The sequence below is a fragment of the Carlito syrichta genome, unplaced genomic scaffold, assembly GCF_000164805.1.
Source record: "Carlito syrichta isolate Samal-C Ts95f unplaced genomic scaffold, Tarsius_syrichta-2.0.1 Scaffold256349, whole genome shotgun sequence".
Taxonomy (NCBI): domain Eukaryota; kingdom Metazoa; phylum Chordata; class Mammalia; order Primates; family Tarsiidae; genus Carlito; species Carlito syrichta.
In genome coordinates, this window is record NW_007200445.1 from 3,248 (window position 1) to 24,684 (window position 21,437).

Here is a 21,437-nt window from a genome sequence, read left to right on the forward strand (position 1 = left end):
AGTGAGACTCCAACTCAAAAAAAAAAAAAAAAAATGTGGTCGTATACACAACGAAATATTACACAGCCATAAAGGAAGACAAACATATGGACTTCAGAGCAACTTGGATGGATTAAGAACCTATCATACGCAGGGATCTATCACAGAAACAAACAACAGAGTACCACACATTCTCACTCATAAGTGGGCCCTGAACATTTATCAAAATACTCTAAGAGAGGGAATGGCAGTAGGGATACTGTCAGGGCAGGGGGGTGATAGAAACAACATCAGTAAGGGTACCTGATCTCAAACCAGGCAAACTGGGGAATAATGGAAAGCCCAAACTTAACCTGTGCAATGTTGACTCATATACCTAATACTGAATTGTACGCCACATCTTAAAATGAAATAACCAAATATAAAACTAAAAACTACATGATAAGCCAGGTTTGGTGGCTCAGCCTGTAATCCTGCGCCTTTGGGAGGCTGAGGTGAGTGGACTGCCTGAGCCCGCGGGTTCGAGACCGGCCTGGGCAACTTGGCGAGACCTCATCTCTACAATAAATCAAAATGACCCGGGCATGGTAGCACGCCCCTGTAGTTCCAGCTACTTGGAAGGCTGAGGCAGAAGGATCACCAGACCCAAGCAGGTCAAGGCTGCGGTGACTGAAAGCAGCCACTGCACTCCAGTCTGGGTGACAGAGTGAGACTCCAACTCAAAAAAAAACATTAAAAAATATAAATAAATAAAAATAAAAACTACATATTATATCATTAGACGCAGAAAAAGCATTCAACAAAATTCAGCAACCCTTGAGCACCTAGGCATAGAAGGAATATTCTTCAAAACAGTAAGAGGCATCTAAGATAAACCCACAGCCAACATTTTGCTCAATGCCAAGAAACTGGAAGCATTCCCCCTAAGAAAAGGAACAAGATAAGGATACTCACTCTCACCCCTCCTGTTCAATATAGTGTTGGAAATCTTAGCCAGAGCAATCAGACAAGAGAAGAAAAATAGGGGTATACAAATAGGAAGAGAAGAAGTTAAGCTAAACCTTTTTGCAAGCGATATGATTCTATATCTCGAAAGCCCTCAGGAGTCTATCCAAAGCATCCCCGTACTGATAATTGACGTTGGTAAAGAATCAGAGTACAAAATCAATGTTCAAAAGACAGTTGCACTTCTATATACCAGCAACAAGTAGGTAGAGAACCAAATAAAAAGCAAAATCCCACTGACAATACCAACAAAAAAATAAAATATTTTGGCATTAACCTAACCAGAGAAGTGAAAGATCTTGCAAAATGCTACTCAAAGAAATCAAGGATAGCACAAACAAATAAGAAAATATTTCATGTCCATGGATCAGAAGAATCAATATTGTCAAGATGACCATTCTACCTAATGCAATTTACATATTCAGTGCAATACCCATCACATTACCAACATTTTTCTCAGACCTGGAAATTACAATACAGAAATTCATATGGATCTAAAAAGCAGACGAATAGCTAGAACAATGCTCAGCAAAAGGAACCAAGCAGGAGTTATCACACTTCCAGACTTTAAACTTTACTATAAACCAAGCGTACCCAAACAGCCTGGTATTGATACAAGAATAGGCACAACGACCAATAGAACAGAACAGGGATTCTGGAAGCAAAAACGCAGTCTCTCAATCAACTCATCCTCCAAACAGCTACCAATAACAACCACTGACCACATGCAGAAGAAAGAAACTGGATCCCTACCTATCACCATATAGAAAAATCAGCTCTAAAAGGATCAAGTACCTAAATGCAAAATGTTGAACTATAAGAATTATAGAAGAAAACATACAAAACACTGTTTTTTTTTTTTTAGTTGGAGTCACTCCGTCGCCCAGGGTGGAGTACAGGAGTATGCTCACAGCCACCCAAGTGTCAACCTGCTAGGCTCAGACAATCCTTTCGCCTCAGCCTTCCAAGTAGATGGAACTACAGTCAGACCACCATACTCGGCTAATTTTTGATAAATCATAGAGATGAGGTCTTGCCAAGTTGCCCGGGCTGGTCTCGAACTCACGGGGTCAGGCAATCCACTCACCTCAGCCTCCCAAAGTGCTGGGATTACAGGCTGAGCCACCAAGCCCGGCCAGGAAACACTCTTATGCACATCAGAGTAGGAAACAAATTCTTGATCAAATCTCCAAAATTAAAATGCCACAAAAGATAAGATAGACAAGTAGGACCTTATCAAACTGAAAAGTTTTTGCACAGCAAAAGAAACCATCAAGAAAGTAGGGAGACAACGCACAGAGTAGAAAAAATATATTTGCTAATTGTATATCTGACAAAGGCCTAACATACAGGATTCTACAAGGAACTCAGACAAGCTGAAAGGAAAAAAAAATTGAATAACCCCATTAAAAAATGGGAAAAAGACATAGACGCTTTTCTTTTTTTAAAAAAACAAAGGAAACACTTTTATTCTTACAGTATACTACCTTGAAAAGTACAGTAATACAAGACAGTACAGCAGCTGGTATACAGGAGTTGACATCAAGTGAACAGGCAAAAAGAGTTACTAACTGGAGGAGGGAGAGGAGGTGGGAGACAGCAGAGCTAAAGGATCATCAGCAATAGAAGATGGAGGGCAAGACAGACATGATTGGACATGCAAACACACGTTCACATCTTTGAAAGCTCATAATTTGAAGGTTCCTATGTAAGGGACTACCGTAATCATAATTAAAGAAAACCAAAGAGAAACAAGGAAAATAACAAAACTTAAACAACAATTTGGGAGAAGTTTTTATAAAATCTTCTATACTAGTCTAGCAAGTTAATGGAAACAGAAACAATAAATCTGACAATTGGGATATCCTACAACTAAAACTTATTTTGACAAATGATAGATAACCTTTAAGAAAGAAATTTGGCTGGGCTCGATGGCTCAGCGTATAATCCCAGTGCTTTAGGGAGCTGAGACGAGTGGACTGCCTGAGCACGTGGTTTCGAAACCCGCCTGGGCACCTTGGTGAGACCTCGTCGCTACAACAAATAAAACATGACCCGGGCGTGGTAGTACGCACCGGTAGTTCTGGCTACTTGGAAGGCTGAGGTAGAAGGATCACCAGAGCCCAGTAGGGCGAGGCTGTGGTGGCTGGGAGCATGCCACTGCACTTCAGTCTGGGCGACAGAGTGAAACTCCAACTCAAAAAAAAAAAAGAAAGAAAGAAAGAAATTCAAGCCAGGTGGGATAGCTCATGACCCCTGTAATCCCAGCACTTTGGGAGGCTGAGGTGAGAGGATTGCCTGACACAGGGACTTGAGACAAGTCTCAGGAACTTGGTGAGACCTCGTCTCTATGATAAATCAGCCAGGTGTGGTGGCACATGCCTGTAGTCCTCAATACTTGGAAGGCTGAGGCAGAAGGATAGCCTGAGCCCAGCAGGTCAAGGTTGCAGTAGCTGTAAGTGTGCCGCTGCACTCCAGCCTGGGTGAGACTGATTCTCTGATCCAAAAAAAAAAAAAAAAGTAAATAAATAAATAAATTCAAAGAGCAAATGAACAGATATGCACAAATTAATTACAACTTCAAGGAATAAAAAGAAGGAAGAGGAAGAAAAGGAAGAATAGGAGGCAAGAAAGCACAATTATTTTACTGGTTCACTTTTTAAACTATATTATTATTATTATTTTATTTTAAATATGTAAGGTACAATTCAGGGTTAGGTATCCAAATGTTGATTATGCAGGTATCCTTGTTGATGAGGTGTGCCCCTCCCCCACTGGCAGTTTCCCACTACTGCCAATCACTTTTTTATATTATTATGATAATTGTTCAAGGTCATCTTATGAGTGAGAACATATGGTACTCTGTTCTCTGTCTCTGTGATTGATCACTGAGTACAATCGACTCTAAATCCATCCAAGTTGTTGCGAACTCCATGTTTGTCCTTCTTTATGGCTGCATAATATTCCATTGTGTATATGTGCCACATTTTTTTTAATCCAGTCCAGCTTCGATGGGCAGCATAGTTGTTTCCATGTTTTCGATATTGTGAATAGAGCTAAAACAAACATACTTGTGCAGGTATCTTTTTGGAGAATGATTTGAGTTCCTCCAGGTATATTACCAATAGGGAAGTTGCTGGATCATATGGAAGGTCAATTTCTAGTTCTTTCAGAAATTGCCACACTGTCTTCCAAAGAGGTTGCACTAGTTTGCATTCCCACCAGCAGTGTAGAAGCATTCCTTGCTCTCCGCATACTTGCCAGCATGTGTTGTTGTTTGTTTTATTAAAATGATGGCCATTCTTACTGGGGTTAGGTGGTATCTCAGTGTGGTTTTGAGTCTGAGCACTTTTTCATGTGTCTGTTGTCTGCCTGTATGTCTTCTTTGGAGAAGTTGCCTATTCATGTCTTTTGCCTACTTTGGATGGGGCTATTTGTTTTTTTTCCTTTCAGCACATCTGAGTACCTTTTAGATCCTAGATGTTATGAGTTTGTCAGATATACTGTTGGCAAATATTTTTTCCAATTCTGTGGGCTGTTTTCCTGCTCTCTTGATGGTTTCTTTTGCTTTGCAGAAGCTCATTAGTGTGATGAGGCCCCACTTGTCTATTTTATTACTTTAGGTATGGCCATTTAGGGTTCTAAATAGGAATTGGTTGCCAGTTCCAATTTCCATAAGGGTGTCTCCTGCATTTTCTAAGATTTTTATAGTTTGAGGTTTTACGTTTAGGTCCTTGATCCATTTAAAGATGATTTTTGTATATGGTGATAGGTAGGGTATTTAACTTTTAAAATAAGAAGTCGCACTAGTTTGGATTCCCACCAGCAGTGTAGAAGCGTTCCTTTTTCTCCGCATCCTCGCCAGCATCTGTTGCTGTTTGTTTTATTAATGATAGCCACTCTTACTGGAGTAAGAATGGGCATTTCTCCGATGATTAGTGAGGCTGAGCACTTTTTCAAGACGCTTTTCAAAGAAGATATACAAGCATGCATCAGATACATGAAAAAATGCTCATCCTCACTAATTATCAAAGAAATTCAAATCAAAACTACAATGAGATACTACCCAACTCCAGTAAGGTTGGCCATCATTAATAAATCAAAAAGCAAGAGATGCTGGCAGGGGTGTAGAGAAAAGAAAATGCTTCTACACTTCTGGTGGGAGTGCAGGCTAGTTCAATCTCTATTTAAAGCAGTATTGTGATACCTAAAAGAACTAAAAATTGACCTTTCATATGATTCACCAATCCCTTTCTTGGGAATATATCTGGAAGAACGTAAATTGTTCTACAAAAATGATACCTGCACACGCATGTTTATAGCCACACTATTGAAAATATGGAACCAACCCTACTGCCCATCAAAAGTGGAATGGATAAAGAAAATGTGGTACATATACATGATGGACTATTACATAACCACAACCAAGAATGAAATCATGGACTTCGCAGTAAACTGGATGGAGTTGGAGACCATCATAGTTTGTGATCTATCACAAAAACAGAGAACTTAATACTGCATGTTCTCACCCATAAGAGGAACCTGAACATTAATTGTATTAGCATAAGGGAGGGATAGGCAGTTGCTGGGCAATGCCATAGGAGGGAGGGAGTGAGAAGGAGGCATGTAACAACACAGAGGGTACTTGGTACCAAATCAGGGAAATGAGGGCCAGTTAGAGGCCCAAACTTCACCTGCATGCAGCCTACTTCTGTAGTTAATCCTTACGTGAACACCACATTTCTAGGATAAATTTTTTTTTTTTAAAGAATACAACCTAATTAAAATATAGGCAAGCCGGGCTCGGTGGCTCAGCCTGTAATCCCGAACCTTTGGGAGGCTGAGGTGAGTGGATTGCCTGAACCCGCAGATTCGAGACCCGCCTGGGCAACTTGGTGAGACCACATCTCTACAATAAATTAAAAAAAAAAAAAAAATCAACCGGGCGTGGTAGCGCATGCCTGTAATTCTGGTTACTTGGAAGGCTGAGTTGGAAGGATCACCAGAGCCCAGCACGTCGAGGCTGCGGTGGCCGGGATCAGCCACTGCACTCCAGTCTGGGCTACAGAGTGAGACCTCCAACTCAAAAAAAAAAAAAAAAAAAAAAATATATATATATATATATATAGAGAGAGAGAGAGAGAGAGAGAGAGAGAGAGAGAGAGAGGCAAAAGATCTGAACAGACACACCTCACCAGAGAAGACTGACAGATGCCAACTCAGCAAATAAAAATATTCACAATATCATATGTCATTTGACATTATGAATTGCAACAGCAATAAATTACCATTACACACCAACTACAATGGGTAAAATCCAAAACACAGACAACGCCAAATGCAAACAAGGATGTGGAGCAACAGGAGCTCTCATTCATTGCTGGTGAGGATAATAAAAATAATACAGCTGCTTTATAAAGATAGGTCATCAGCAGGGCTCGGTGGCTCAGCCTGTAATCCCGTGCCTTTGGGAGGCTAAGGTGAGTAGATTGCCTGAGCCCGCGGGTTCGAAACCTGCCTAGGCAGCAAGACCTCATCTCTACAATAAATTAAAAAATCAGCCGGGGATGATAGCGCGCGCCTGTAGTTCCAGCTACTTGGAAGGCTGAGGCGGAAGGATCACCGGAGCCCAGCAGGTCGAGGCTGTGGTGGCTGGGAGCAGCCACTGCACTCCAGTCTGGGCGATAGAGTGAGACTCCAACTCAAAAAAAAAAAAGTGGGCCAAAGGAAAATTATAGACAATCCTAGAATTAATTCCAGTTTATGGGGGAAAAAAAGTAGTCCTCATTTTCAACACTAATTTTATCCACGACTCAGGTACTTAACCCATCACTTTCAAGTACCTCAGATGATAAACCAAGTATCAGGAGATGGGCTGCAGCTCTGCACAATCTGTGTGACCATAGACAAGATGATTTCAAAGAACCTTTATAACTCATGTCTGCAATCTTACTGCATCAGGCATCTCTTTTCATTCTTGAATCCTTAATATCTCCATCTTTTAATGAATCTTTTATCTAACATTAAAAAATTCTTCATCAGTGAACTCCTTTTTTCTCTGCCGTAGTACCACATTTCTGGCTCAGATATTTTCCCCTAGCTCATTGCAATAGTTTCTAAATTGGGTATCCTGCTTCTAGTCTCTCTCTAATCTAATTTTATCCTACAACCTCAGTCAGTGTGAGATTCCTAAAACAGATTTCTACTCATGTTGCCTGCATGACAAAAAACTGTCAATGATCTCCCAGAGCCAATAGAATTGAATACAAATTCCTGAGCCTAGTATACCACAATATGGCCTCAACTTGACTGATCCTATCTTGCCTTACACTACCCTCAGATAGCAACACAAATTCGAGACAAACCATTTCCCAAATGTCCTCCATGTTTTCCATCCTTGGAGTCATTGGCTTCCATTTGAAAGGTCCATTTTTGCATTCATACCTGTCAAACACTTGACCTATTTTTGAATGTCTGCCTCAAATTGGAAAGGCAACATCCTTCCACAAAGGCAATTCCCTACATCCAAATGTCAATCTTCTACTATCCACTTTCACACCCCCCCACAAAAGCACAAAATACACATACATATTATAGCTTATAAAAAAATTCTACTTATGTAAGTATTACATGTATTCTTACTTCGTATTCCAATTGTAAGCTGGAGAAGGGCAGGAAGCATGTCTTATTGTGTCTATAGTCCTGCTTTGCGCAGCATAGTACCTGGCATGCAGTAGGCACTCCAAATTAGTACCTTACTTGAACTGAAGTCACTACAACTCCCATGTAAGTGCTAGTCTCAGGACAGGACCAAAGAAGGGGGAAGAGGGGACTATGTAATAACTCTGGGAGAAAAAGTAGAAGATCTGTTCCTGATGTACCAAATATAATACTAGTTTAACTCTATCCTCATGCAGAATCTGTAATTAGAGACTTGGAATCGAAAGGAACTCCGGATATCATGGAGTAGCATTCCTCTTCTTTTTTTTGAGTTGGAGTCTCATTCTGTCACTCAGACTGGAGTGCAGTGGACGCTCCCAGCCACCGCAGCCTCGCCTGCTGGGCTCCAGTGATCCTTCCGCCTCAGCCTTCCGAGCAGCTGGAACTACAAGCACGTGCTACCACGCCCGGCTAATTTTTTAATTTGTTTGTAGAGATGAGGTCTCGCCAAGTTGCCCAGGTGGGTCTCGAACCCGCGGGCTCAGGCAATCCACTCACCTCAGCCTCCCAAAGGCGCGGGATTACAGGCTGAGCCACCGAGCCCAGCTAGCATTCCTCTTCTTACAGATAGGGGAACTGATGTCAAGAAAAAAATATCTTATCCAAGGTCATACCATGAGTTAATGGAGAAGCAAGCTTGAGAACTCAGAGCTCCTAAGTACCAGGCCACAATCTGCACTGCAAGAACTACTATCACATGAGGTTCCCTGCTGAGACAGTGTATGGGGAAAGCCTTGAAATAGGAAACTGCCACTGTTTATTTCCAAGGCACAGCTGGCAATGGAAGGAGGAGTGGGCTTTTTGAACATACCTCTTGTAACTGAGATTCTTTCTTTTTGGAAGACAGATGTAAGTGCCGGTCCAGCAAAGAATAAAATCTTTCACCATCCTTTTCAAATTTCTTTTTCCGTTCCTAGACATGGGAGAGAAGGCATAGATTAAATCCTGTGGTTTTCATTCTGTCTGGTGAGAGAAGGGAATGAAGGGAGACACTGTCAATTTTCAGGTGGTCAATCCCACTTCTCCCCGGCGGGAAAAAAAAACAAACAACAAAGAATTTGCTTTTACATTAGTCTTAGCAGTTTCAACTTCATGAAATATAATAACCCCAAGTCACTTCACCTACAGATAGGACAGCTCCTATTGGTACAGTTGAAGGCTATACAAGCTACTGCTCAGAGAATGATACTTAAAAAGGACCTGTGCATCAGCCTGTAATCCCGCGCCTTTGGGAGGCTGAGGTGTGTGGATTGCCTGAGCCCGTGGGTTCGAGACCCGCCTGGGCAACTTGGCGAGACCTCATCTCTAAAATAAATTAAAAAATCAGCTGGGCGTGGTAGCGCATGCCTGTAATTCCAGCTACTCGGAAGGCTGAGGCAGAAGGATCATTGGATCCCCAGCAGGTCGAGGCTGCGGTGTCCGGGAGGCAGCCACTGCACTCCAGTCTGGGCGACACAGTGAGATTCCAACTCAAAAAAAAAAAAAAAGGACCAGTGCAGTAGATACTTCCCTCCAATATTTTTCACATACGTTAACCACTCATTCCAATTTTTTTTTAAAACTGAAGAGGGAACACAAGAGTAAACTAATTATATGCCATGGAAAAGTTAATGCACAATGCATTTACACAGCCCATAGTAAGTAAAACATTTCCAACAAAGTAGAAACCTGGAATTGTCTCTTTGAAGGAATTCTTTTGTATTATTTAATCATTTTATTACTGCATTTTAAAAGCTGGTATTAAAGATGGGAGGAAATTTCTGAAAGGTTTAGCTGTAAAGCAAAAGTTTTTTGAAAAGATTTAAGGTAGATGAAGGACTCATATCTTAACAATTGTCGAGTATGAGATTTAATTAAGTTCTCAGCTGTTCAGCACAACTGGAAAGTCACACAGTATTCAAAGCAGCACTAACAATGCTTGTTTGTCACAGACTAAAGCTGACACTCTGCAATTCTCTCAGCACAATGCTGAGAAATTCACATAAACAGCTTTGTGTTGTCTCCTGGAAAATCCAAATACATTGAGCACGTACAAATGTGCCAGGTACAAGAGGCACAGCAGGGGACACACAGAGTAAAGAAAAAAGAACAAACCTCACCCATAGTTTATTGCTATACGCAACCAATCTGTTGCTGGACAAATACTAGGACAGAACTGAGTGACCTCTGACCTCTCAGGAATAGGCTTTTAAAAACTATTTTTTTTTAATAGAGGGAAAGAAATAGGGAGGAAGTTAACATTCATTAACCAAAGCCTACATCAGGTCTGGCACTGTGACAGATTCTTAAAACCCATTATCTCATTTAATCCTTACAATGAGGAGAAGATATTGTAAAGAAAATCACGTTTCAAACTGGGTGAACTAACTCATAAAAGGAAACGGGTTATACAGGTCTACCTGACTCTTTCCACACAGTCAAATGGAGCCCAGATGACCAGGTGGCATAACACTCAAGAGGCTTATAAATAATCGCAGAGCCTTGGGAATAAAGTTCAAGTAGACCTACAGTCATACCCTAACATAGATACCAAAGCACAAGAGGTAGAGATTTTCAGGAAAACATAAGAAGGACTGAATTTTTTTAAAATGGCAAGGGTTTGAGGAAAGCAGGAGAGTCAGAAAACCATGGTACTTTCACCAGGAACAGATAAAGTTCTGTGAGCCACTTCTCCTTCATTTCATCTTTTTAAATACAAACTGTGAAACATAATTCATATATCATAAAATTAACTCTTTTAAAGTGTACAAGTTTAGTATATTTTTAGTATATTTACAAAGTTGTGCAACCTAATGCTAAAATATTTATATCACTCACCGAAAAGAAATCCCACACACATTAGTAGTCATTTTCATTCCCCACTCTACTCACCTTGACGAAGTCACAATCTACTTTCTGTCTCTATAAATTTCCCTATTCTAGACCTTTCATATAACTAGAATCATGCAATATGGTCTTTTTTGACTAGTTTCTTACACTTAGCTTAGTATTTTCAAGGTTCATCCATATTGTAGCATGTATAAGTACTTCATTCCCTTTCATGACCGAATAATACTTTATTATATAGATATATTCCATCTGTTTTATTCTTTTGTATGTGAATATCAAGTAGTCTCAACACCATGTATTCAAAAAACTATTATTTCCCTCATTGAATCATTGTGAAATATCAATTAACCATAAATATCTAAGCTTATTTCTGAACTCTGTTCTATTCTATTGATGCACATGTCTATCTTTATGTCACTACCACTCTGTCTTCATTACTGTAGCTTTGTAGTAATCTTTAAAATTTTTTAAAAATTGTCTTTGCCAAGATTTTTTGTTATTCTGGTCCTTTCTATTTCTACATGGATTTTAGGATCACTTTATCCATTTGTGCAAAATGGCCAGCTGAAATTTTGATAGGACTTGCACTAAATGTGTAGATCAATTTGATGAGTATTGCGATCTTAACAATATTAAATCATTCAATTCATGAACACAGTACGTCTAATGATTTAGGCCTTCTTTAATTTCTTTCAATGATATTTGTAGTTGTTAGTGTATATGTCTGGAAGATTTTTTGTTAAATTTATACCCAAGTATTTAAATCTTTTTAATATTACTACAAATTGAATTGTTTTCATTTTTGGAGTATTTCTTTATTAAAAAGAAATACCCAGCTGGGCTCAGTGGCTCAGCCTGTAATCCCGCGCCTTTGGGAGGCTGAGGTGAGTGGATTGCCTGAGCCCGCGGGTTCGTGACCCACCTGGGCAACTTGGCGAGACCTCATCTCTACAATAATTCAAAATGAGCCGGGCGTGGTGGCACGCACCTGTAGTTCCACCTACTTGGAAGGCTGAGGCGGTAGGATCACTGGAGACCAGCAGGTCAAGGCTACAATGGCCGGGAGCGGCCACTGCACTCCACTCTGGGCGACAGAGTGAGACTCCAACTCAAAAAAAAAATTCTCAACAAGATCCTAGCGAACCAGATTTAACAACACATCTCAAAAATCATCCATCATGACCAAGTAGGCTTCATCCCTGGGTTGCAAGGCTGGTTCAACATTCATAACATCAAAAATGTAATTAAATACATCAACAGTTGTCAAAACAAAAACCACATGATTATATCATTAGACGCAGAAAAAGCTTTTCATAAAATCCAGCACCCCTTCTTGATAAAAACCCTCGAACAGCTAGGTATACGGGGAACATACCTCAAAATAGTAAAAGCCATCTACGAGAAATACACAGCCAGTATACTCCTAAACGGACAAAAACAAGAACCACTTTCCCTGAAAACTGGAACAAGACAAAGATGCCCACTCTCACCCCTCCTGTTCAATATAGTATTGGAAGTCCTGGCTAGTGCAATCAGAGAAGAGAAGGCAATCAAGGGTATTCAAATAGGAAAAGAGGAAGTCAACCTATCTCTCTTTGCAGAAGACATGATCGTGTACCTTGAAAACCCAAGAGAATCTGTCAAAAACCTCCATACACTGATAAAGGACTTTGACAAAGTCTCAGGATATAAAATAAATGTGCGAAGCACAACTGCATTTCTTCACACCAATAATAAACAAACAGAAGCCCAAATAAAAAGCACAATTCCATTCACAATAGCCATTAAAAAAATGAAATACCTTGGCATCTTTTTAACCAGAGATGTGAAAGACCTTTACAATGAAAACTACAAAACACTGCTCAAAGAAATCAAAGATGACACAAACAAGTGGAAAAATATTCCATGCTCATGGGTTGGAAAAATCAACATTGTGAAGATGTCCATCTTATCTAAGGCAATCTACAGCTTTAATGCAATACCCATCAAATTACCAGCAACATTCTTCTCAGACCTAGAAAAAACAACACAGGAGTTCATATGGAAACACAAACGACCAAGAATAGCCAGAACAATCCTCAACAAAAAAAAACAAAGCAGGTGGTATCACATTACCAGACTTCAAACTTTGCTATAAAGCTACAATCATATTGGTATAGGAACAGGCATATAGACCAATGGAATAGAATTGAGATTCCAGAAGCAAAACCTCAATTTCTCAACCTACTCATCTTCGACAAAGCCTCCACCACCTACCACTGGGGAGAGGAGAACCTGTTCAGTAAATGGTGCTGGGAAAACTGGCTGAACACATGCAGAAGAAAGAAACAGTACCCCTATTTATCCCCATACACAAAAATTAACTCTAAATGGATCAGACACCTAAATGTAAAACCTCAAACCATAAGAACCTTTGAAAATGAAGGACATACACTCATGGAAATTGGAACTGGCATCCAGTTCCTGAACAAAACCCAAAACCCACAGGCCATAAGAGATAAGAGAAACAAGTGGGACCTCATTACACTGACAAGCTTCTGCAAAGCCCACAAAACCATCAAGAGAGCAGGGAGACAGCCCACAGGCTGGGAAAAAGTATTAGCCAACACCAGGTCTGACAAAGGCTTAACATCTTGGATCTACAAGGAACTCAAACGTGCTGAAAAGAAAAAAACAAACAACCCCATTGTCAAATGGGCAAAAGATATGAACAGGCACTTCTCAAAAGAAGACATCCGAGCAGCCAACAGACACATGAAAAAAATGTTCCACCTCTAGGCGGGCTCGGTGGCTCAGCCTGTAATCCCGCGCCTTTGGGAGGCTGAGATGAGTGGATTGCCTGACCTGCAGGTGTGAGACCCGCCTGGGCAGCGAGACCTCAACTCTAAAATAATTTTTAAAAAATCACCCAGGCGTGGTAGTGCATGCCTATAATTCCAGCTACTTGGAAGGCTAAGGCAGAAGGATCGCCGGAGCCCAGCAGGTCGAGGCTGCGGTGGTCAGGAGCGGCCACTGCACTCCACTCTGGGTGACAGAGTGAGACTCCAACTCAAAAAAAAAAAAAAAAAAATTCACTAATCATCAGGGAGACGCAAATCAAAACCACACTGAGAAACCACCTAACTCCAGTCAGAATGGCAATTATCAACAACTCAAAAAATAACAGTTGCTGGAGAGGGTGTGGCGAAAAGGGAACACTTCTACACTGTTGATGGGAGTGCAAACTAGTACAACCTCTGTGGAAAACAGTATGGCGATTCCTAAAAGCTCTAAATATTGACCTCCCATATGAGCCCGCAATCTCCCTACTGGGAATATACCCTGAAGAACTCAAATCACTCTATAAAAAAGTTACCTGCACACGTATGTTTATCGCAGCATTGTTCACAACAGCAAGAACCTGGAAGCAACCATGCTGTCCATCAAAGGAGGACTGGATTAAAAAAATGTGGTACATATACACGATGGAATACTATGCAGCCATAAAAAAATGAAATCATGAATTTTGCAGCAACCTGGATGGAACTAAAGTCTATAATACTGAGTGACCTCTCACAGAAACAAAGAATTGAATATCACATGTTCTCATTCATATAGTGGACCTTGAACATCCAATGTAATACTATAAGAAAATGACTGACAGTGGTGGGAAACTATGGGGGGAGGGAAAGGGAGATGGGATTAACGGTAGTAAATATCTGTCTGGGAATGGGGAGACACCTCTTATCCACAAGGGTGTCTGAACGAAGCATATTTGTATACCTAACCCTTAACTGTACCCCACAATATCATAATAAAAAATATAGATTATAAAAAAAAAGGAAATAACCTTTATTTATGCATACTGGTCTTGCATCCTACAACATTTTTGAACTCTTCCATTCTAATAGAGTGTGTGTGTGTGTGTGTGTGTGTGTGTGTGTGTGTGTGTGTTTATGTGTGTGTGCGTGTGTGTGTTTTAGGATTTCCTATATATAAAATGAAATCTTCTGCAGATAGAGATGGTTTTATTTCTTCTTTTCCAATCTTAGCCAATTATCCTGACCAAAATCTCCAGTACTGCCAGGCTCGGCGGCTCAGCCTGTAATCCCAGCACTTTGGGAGGCCAAGGCGAGTGGACTACCTGAGCCCACGGGTTCGAGACCAGCCCAGGAAATTTGGCGAGACCTGTCTCTACAATAAATAAACAATTAGGCATGTATAGCGCATGCCTGTAGTTCCAGCTACTTAGAAGGCTGAGGCAGAAGGATCGCCAGAGTCCAGTATGTTAATGCGGGTGGTGGCCGTGAGTGGGCCAGTGCACTCCAGCCTGGGTGACAGAGTGAGACTCCAATACAAAAAGGAAAAAAAAAACCCTCCAGTACAATGAATAGAAGTGGAAAGAGTGTATTTACTTGCCTTGTTCTTTATCATAGAGAGCAAGATTTTAGTCTTTCACTATTAAGTATCATGTTAGTTGTGGGTTTATCACAGCTACCTTTAATCAGGTTGAGGAAGTTCTCTCCCATTCCTAGATTATACCATATTTTTACTATGAAAGGGTGTTGAATTTTGTCAAATGTTTTTTCTGTCTACTGGGATGTTTATATGTCCTTTACTCTATTAATATCATATATTGCACTGATTAATTTTTCAGATACTAAACCAATCATGCATTTTTATAACGAATTTCACATTGGTATGGTATACAATTATTTTTATAAACAGTTGGATTTGGTTTGCTAATATTTTGCTGAGGATATCTGTATCTATATCATAAGGAATATTGGCCTATAGTTTTAGTTTCTTGTTATGACTTTTCTATAAGGGTAGTACTTGCATCACTGAGTTGAGTTTGAAAGTGTTTCCTTCTCTTTTATTTTTGGACTATTTGTAAAGAGTTACTGTGAATTATTTGAAAAACTTGTAAGATTCACCATTGTGGCCATCTGGTCATGGACTTTTCTTTCTATGAAGTTATTTTATCAATAAGTTAATGGTGTTACTTGTCTATTAAGATTCTTCTTTTTTTGTGAGTCCACTTGCATTTAATTCTACTAAAGTCAACCAGCAGTAACCTCAGTCTACTACTTCTAAGATATCCCAACATTGGTTAAAAAGAAGAATTTTTATTCCAGGGTTAATTTGACTGCAAAATGCTAAATGTCTCAGAAGCTCTAATCAAGAGTCACTTTCCATTCTCTAATCAAAATGCTGCACCAAGAGAGTTGTTGAATTGATGAAGAAAGGGAAGGAACTTCTATTTCTTGAGAACACACATTTGCCAAGTAAAGTGTGAACTTATTTATAATGCATTATCTAATTGAAATTTTCACTTTAAATCTAAATGCTAAGTTTAACTTTTTAAATTATTCTTATGTTATACAAATCAAACTGAAAAGCTTCTGCAAAACAAAAGAAACCATCAAGAGAGTGGGGAGACAGTCCACAGAATGGGAAAAAATATTTGCCAACTGTGTATCTGAAAAAGGCCTAATATCCAGGATCTACAAGGTACTCAAACGTGCTGAAAGGAAAAAAACACATAATGCTATTAAAAAGGGGGCAAGCCGGGCTCGGGGGCTCAGCCTGTAATCCCGAGCCTTTGGGAGGCTGAGGTGAGTGGATTGCCTGAGCCCGCGGGTTCGAGACCCGCCTGGGCAGCAAGACCTCATCTCTACAATAAATCAAAAAATCAGCCGGGCGTGGTAGCGCATGCCTGTAATTTCAGCTACTTGGAAGGCTAAGGCAGAAGGATCACGGGAGCCCAGCAGGTCGAGGCTGCGGTGGCCAGGAGCAGCCACTGCACTCCAATCTGGGCGACAAAGTTAGACTCCAACTCAAAAAAAAAAAAAAAAAAAAGTGGGCAAAAGATGAATTGACACTTCTCAGAAGAAGACATACAAGAGGCCAACAGACACATGAAAAACTGCTCAGCCTCACTAAGCAAGGAAAGAAATGCAAATCAAAACCACATTGAGATACCACCTAACTCCAGTCAGGATGGTAATCATTAATAACTCAAAAAACAAAAGATGCTGGAGAGAATGTGGGGAAAAGGGAACAAGCTTCTACATTGTTGGTGAGAGGATAAACCATTATAACTTCTGTGGTGAAAAACAGTGGGGTGATTTCTAAAAGACCTTAAAATTGACTTTCCATACGACCCAGCAATCCCTCTTCTGGGAGTATACCCGGAAGACCTCAAACCACTCTTAAAAAGATACCTGCACATTGATGTTTATTACAGCGTTATTCACAAAAACAACATGTAACCAACCCAGCCATGGTGCCCATCAAAAGTGGACTGGATAAAGAAAATTTGGTACAGATACACAATGAAATATTACACAGTCATAAAGAAAAACAAAATTATGGATTTTCCAGCAACTTGGATGAATTTAGAGTCTATAATACTCAGTGATTTGTCACAGAAAGAGATCCGATTACTACATGTACTTCCTCATAAGCAGACCCTGAACATTTACCATAATACTATAAGAAAGGGATTGGCAGTGGTGGGACACTGCTAGAGGAGGAAGGAGGGAAACATAACATCAATAAGGGTACCCAAACTTTATCCGCACAATGACCACTTATGTATCCAACATTGAACTGTACCCCATATCTCTAAATTAAAAATAAAAAGGAAGCCGGGTTCGGTGGCTCAGCCTGTAATCCCGTGCTTTGGGAGGCTGAGGTGAGTGGATTGCCTGAGTCTGCAGGTTCAAGACCCGCCTGGGCAACTTGGCGAGACTTCATCTCTACAATAAATCAAAAATTAGCCCGGCGTGTTAGCGCATGCCTGTAGTTCCGGCTACTTCGACGGCTGAAGCGGGAGGATCGCCAGAGCTCAGCAGGTCAAGGCTGCGGTGGCCGGGAGCGGCCACTGCACTCCAGTCTGGGTGATGGAGTGAGACTCCAACTCAAAAAAATAAATAAATAAAAATAAATAAAAAGGAAAAAAGACAATCTGAAAAAAAAATTATTCATTTCTATAAAGAATCAGAGACTAGAGAAAGCAAATAAACTCTGGAAACTTGATTGCAACATCACATTCATGACATCATACAAATGACCACTTAAGAAACATTTCAAGTTTTATTAAACTTTTTCTTAAATCAAAGAAGTATCTAACTCAATATAGTTGAAGACAAGCAATAATTCTCTGTCCCTTTTCTCTTACTTCCCCTTTCCCAGAAGCAACAACTTTAAGCCAATTCTCCTAGTATTTACTACCACATCTCTAGTATTTCTAAATAAATTATTTTAATTGCTATTTCTTAATTTTTAATTTGTATGCATTACCTAGTAGCTTCCAAAAATGAAAGACGAGGATTTAGTTCTCTTTCCTCTTCCTGTCCCGTTATGACCAGCAGTATCACCATCACTTCCTAGCTACACACATACTTCCCTTCATAACCCCTCTATAACTCAATTGTAATTTTGGTTTTACCTATATTCACTATTTACATTTTTACCACTAACTAAACATTATTGATAGCTGATTCAGATAGTAGAATATGATTAATCTCACTTCCCTATACAACTTTGTATAAATCTTAAAGTTAAAAATTACCTTTTTGTTTTACTTTGTTTGGCTGGTTGCTTAGTTTCCAATGTGTATAGCATTGATTTTATTTCTAACTCAACTCCATTTCTCTAAATCTCTTAATATGGTCATTTATTATCACTTCATTTTAATGTAGTATCACCCAAAACTTTCTGACAATTCTAATCTGGACCTGCTGTCTCCTACACTTAAGTGCCCAGTTGTGATTGGGGATTGCCTTTCACCATCATCCTAGGGATTTCCTAGGCCTCACCTCTGTTTTGGTGCTCTTTTTGGTTTCAATATTCTTAGTTTTCATTTTAATTGATGTGTTCCCTTGTTATGATGAAGCCCGTTCTCCTGTAGATTCCTGAAAAGGTGTATATTTAAGTGAGGTAATGAGACCTTGCATACATAAAATGTCTTTATTTACTCTATTTGATAGTTTGGTTAGATATGCTAGGTTTCTATGATCCTGTATTAGTTCCAGAGATTATGATAGCCCTAAGGATAAAGTCTATTTCCTTTTTTTTTTTTTGAGTCGAATTCTCACTCTGTCTTCCAGACTGGAGTACAGTGGCCGCTCCCAGCCACCGCAGCCTCGACCTGCTGGGCTCTGGCGATCCTTCCGCCTCAGCCTTCCAAGTAGCTGGAACTAAAAGCGCGCGCTACCATGCCCAGCTAATTTTTTATTTATTGTAGAGATGAGGTCTCGCCAAGAAGCCCGGGCGGGTCTCGAACCCGCAGACTCAGGCAATCAACTCACCTCAGCCTCCCAAAGCGTGAGATTACAGGCTGAGCTACCAAGCCCGACGGAAAAAGTCTATTTCCATCATGAAGGACACTCAGAGACCCTTTAACTCTATAAGGTTCAGACATTATAGGTCTGGAAATATCCTTTCAATCATTTCATGTATAAATTTCTTCCCACTATTTTATCATTATAGAATTCCTTTACTAGAACTTGCAAGACTGGACTTTTACTTTTCTATTTTCTCTCCAATTTTCTACCTCTTTTTCTTTTTTACTTTCTTTCAAAAAGATCTTAACTTTATCTTCCAAACCTTCTACTGAGTTTGTCATTTCTACTCTCATAATTTTAATTCCCAAGAGTTTACCTTTGTTCTCTTTTAACAGTATTCTACTATTTTACAGATGTAATCTCCTCTTATCCACCTGAAAACATAAAAGTTACATATTTTAAGTATCCCTCTCCCTCTGTTTCCTTCTACTTAACTTTGATCTGTATGTTTCAGTCTCCATCTTTCATGTTCAAGGATTTCCTTGACTATTGAAAACTCAAGAGTAAAAAGCTAACTGAAATTTACACATTGTACTTGGTAAATTTTCAACATTGGTATTTATTTATTCTTCATTTAGCTGATCCATTTGCTGAGGAAAATTGGTTATTTAGAAGCTAGTCTATTGGACAACAAAGCTATAGAACATTTGACATTTTTCAAAAAACAGAGAATTTCCAAATTTCAATCCAATTCAAAGGGATATATGCCTTTGATTTTCTGCATCTCCTATGAAGTCCAGAGGTGACATTGAGCCTGCTAATATGAATAACAGAGTAACAAGTTCACATAGGCCCAGTTCATTTGCCCTCAAATAGTTCAAGTGAAAAGGGAACTAGGGTAAGTACAAGGAGCAAATAACAATCTCAGTTTGGTTGTACAAGAAAATAAAAACTCTGGTGTCTCTCTGTTCTAAGATACAGTTTCCTTCTGCTCAGCAGAGGACAGCAAGAGAGATGGAAAAGATGTGACCACCTCCTGGGTCACAGTATGCTATGTCACTGAAAATCAGGATGATCGTCCCTTTTCACCCTCTACTCTTCAGGATAAATATGCCCCTTTTTCTATTTTTCAGGCATAGATTACCTTGTAAGCAGATCTTGATAACATCACCATATCAGCCTATGTAGGTACATTCCTGGATTACTTGAGTGAAGTAAAGTATCTGTGCCAGATACTTTATATATGTGATCTCATTTGATATAAGTAGTATTGCTGTATATTCGTTAGAGAGTAGATTGGTCGTTCAACAATGTCTGGTTTCTTCTGTATGAAGAGTAGAGACCCAATGAACATCTGTCAAACCAAATTATTTTGCATATTTCCAAATTAACTTATGTTTCCCTTGGATGTAAAGCAAAGAAAATTATTTTATACTGCTAGAGCTGAGTGATGACATAAATTGGTACAATCAGCCAGACTTGGTGGCTCAGCTGGTAATCCCGCACCCTTGGACAAATTATTTGGCCATTATGAGTCTTATCTTCCTGATTAATAGGATGTGGATGATAATGAGGTGACATATAGCAAGTATCTAGTAAATGGTAGTTATTGCTATAAGACTTGTAAAATATTTGCTGTGAACTTGAAAAATCACTTCTGGCCAGGCCCGGTGGCTCAGCCTGTAATCCCAGCGTTTTGGGAGGCTGAGGTGAGTGGATTGCCTGAGTATGCGGGTTCGAGACCCGCCTGGGCAACTTGGCGAGATCTCATCTCTACAATAAACCAAAAATCAGCCAGGCATGGTAGCGCATGCCTGTAGTTCCAGCTACTTGGAAGACTGAGGCGGAAGGATCGCTGGAGCCCAGAAGGTCGAGGCTGCAGTGGCTGGGAGCATGCCACTGCACTCCAGTCTGGGTGACAAAGTAAGACTCCAACTCAAAAAAAAAAAAAATCAAGGAAAGAAAAATCACTTCTGGATTACTGTCACATCACTTAGCTCTCGGGTATCCTGACTATTTGATCCTCCCTACGAACACATTCTGGTAGCTACTGAGACTCAAACATGTGGGCAAATCTGAAATTCAAATTTTTGAAGCTGTTGATAGATGATTTGCTGCTGTTTCCTTCCCCCTCTTTCCTACAACATGCACCAGCCTTTGGAATGCATGCCAAGACTAGCACCTTTGGCTTCATCTACCCGGACTGTCAGGTTTGTGCCCTGTTCCACTTTGGTATTTTTTTCAGTGTCATTTGCCTCCAGAACAGGCTCTTTTCTTAAAGTTCTATCCATGATCTCTGTTTATAGATAAGAAACAGCACGGCCAGGCTCGGTGGCACAGCCTATAATCCCAGCACTTTGGGAGACCGAAGCGAATGGATTGCCTGAGTCTGCGGGCTCGAGACCTGCCCAGGCAACGAGGCAAGATCTCATCTCTACAATAAATTAAAAAGTAGCCGGGCGCCTGTAGTTCCGGCTACTTGGAAGGCTGAGGCGGAAGGATCGCTGAAGCCCAGCAGGTCGAGGCTGGGGTGGACGGGAGCATGCCACTGCCCTCCCTCCAGCCTGGGCGACAGAGTGAGACTCCAACTCACAAAAAGGAAGGAAGGAAGGAAGGAAGGAAGGAAGGAAG

The 21,437-nt window shown here is 40.2% G+C and overlaps 1 protein-coding gene across 1 annotated transcript in view; it reads right to left on the minus strand.

The window, feature by feature from the left end:
• Window positions 1-8,515: 8,515 nt before the first annotated feature.
• Window positions 8,516-21,437, minus strand: part of LOC103253893 (oligophrenin-1-like) — a gene marked incomplete at both ends in the record, with an annotated part of 79,197 nt that continues 66,275 nt past the window's right edge. The window contains one exon of the mRNA XM_008052097.2: window positions 8,516-8,617. Coding sequence (XP_008050288.2) covers window positions 8,516-8,617 — 102 coding nt within the window. The remainder of the gene's footprint in view (window positions 8,618-21,437) is intronic.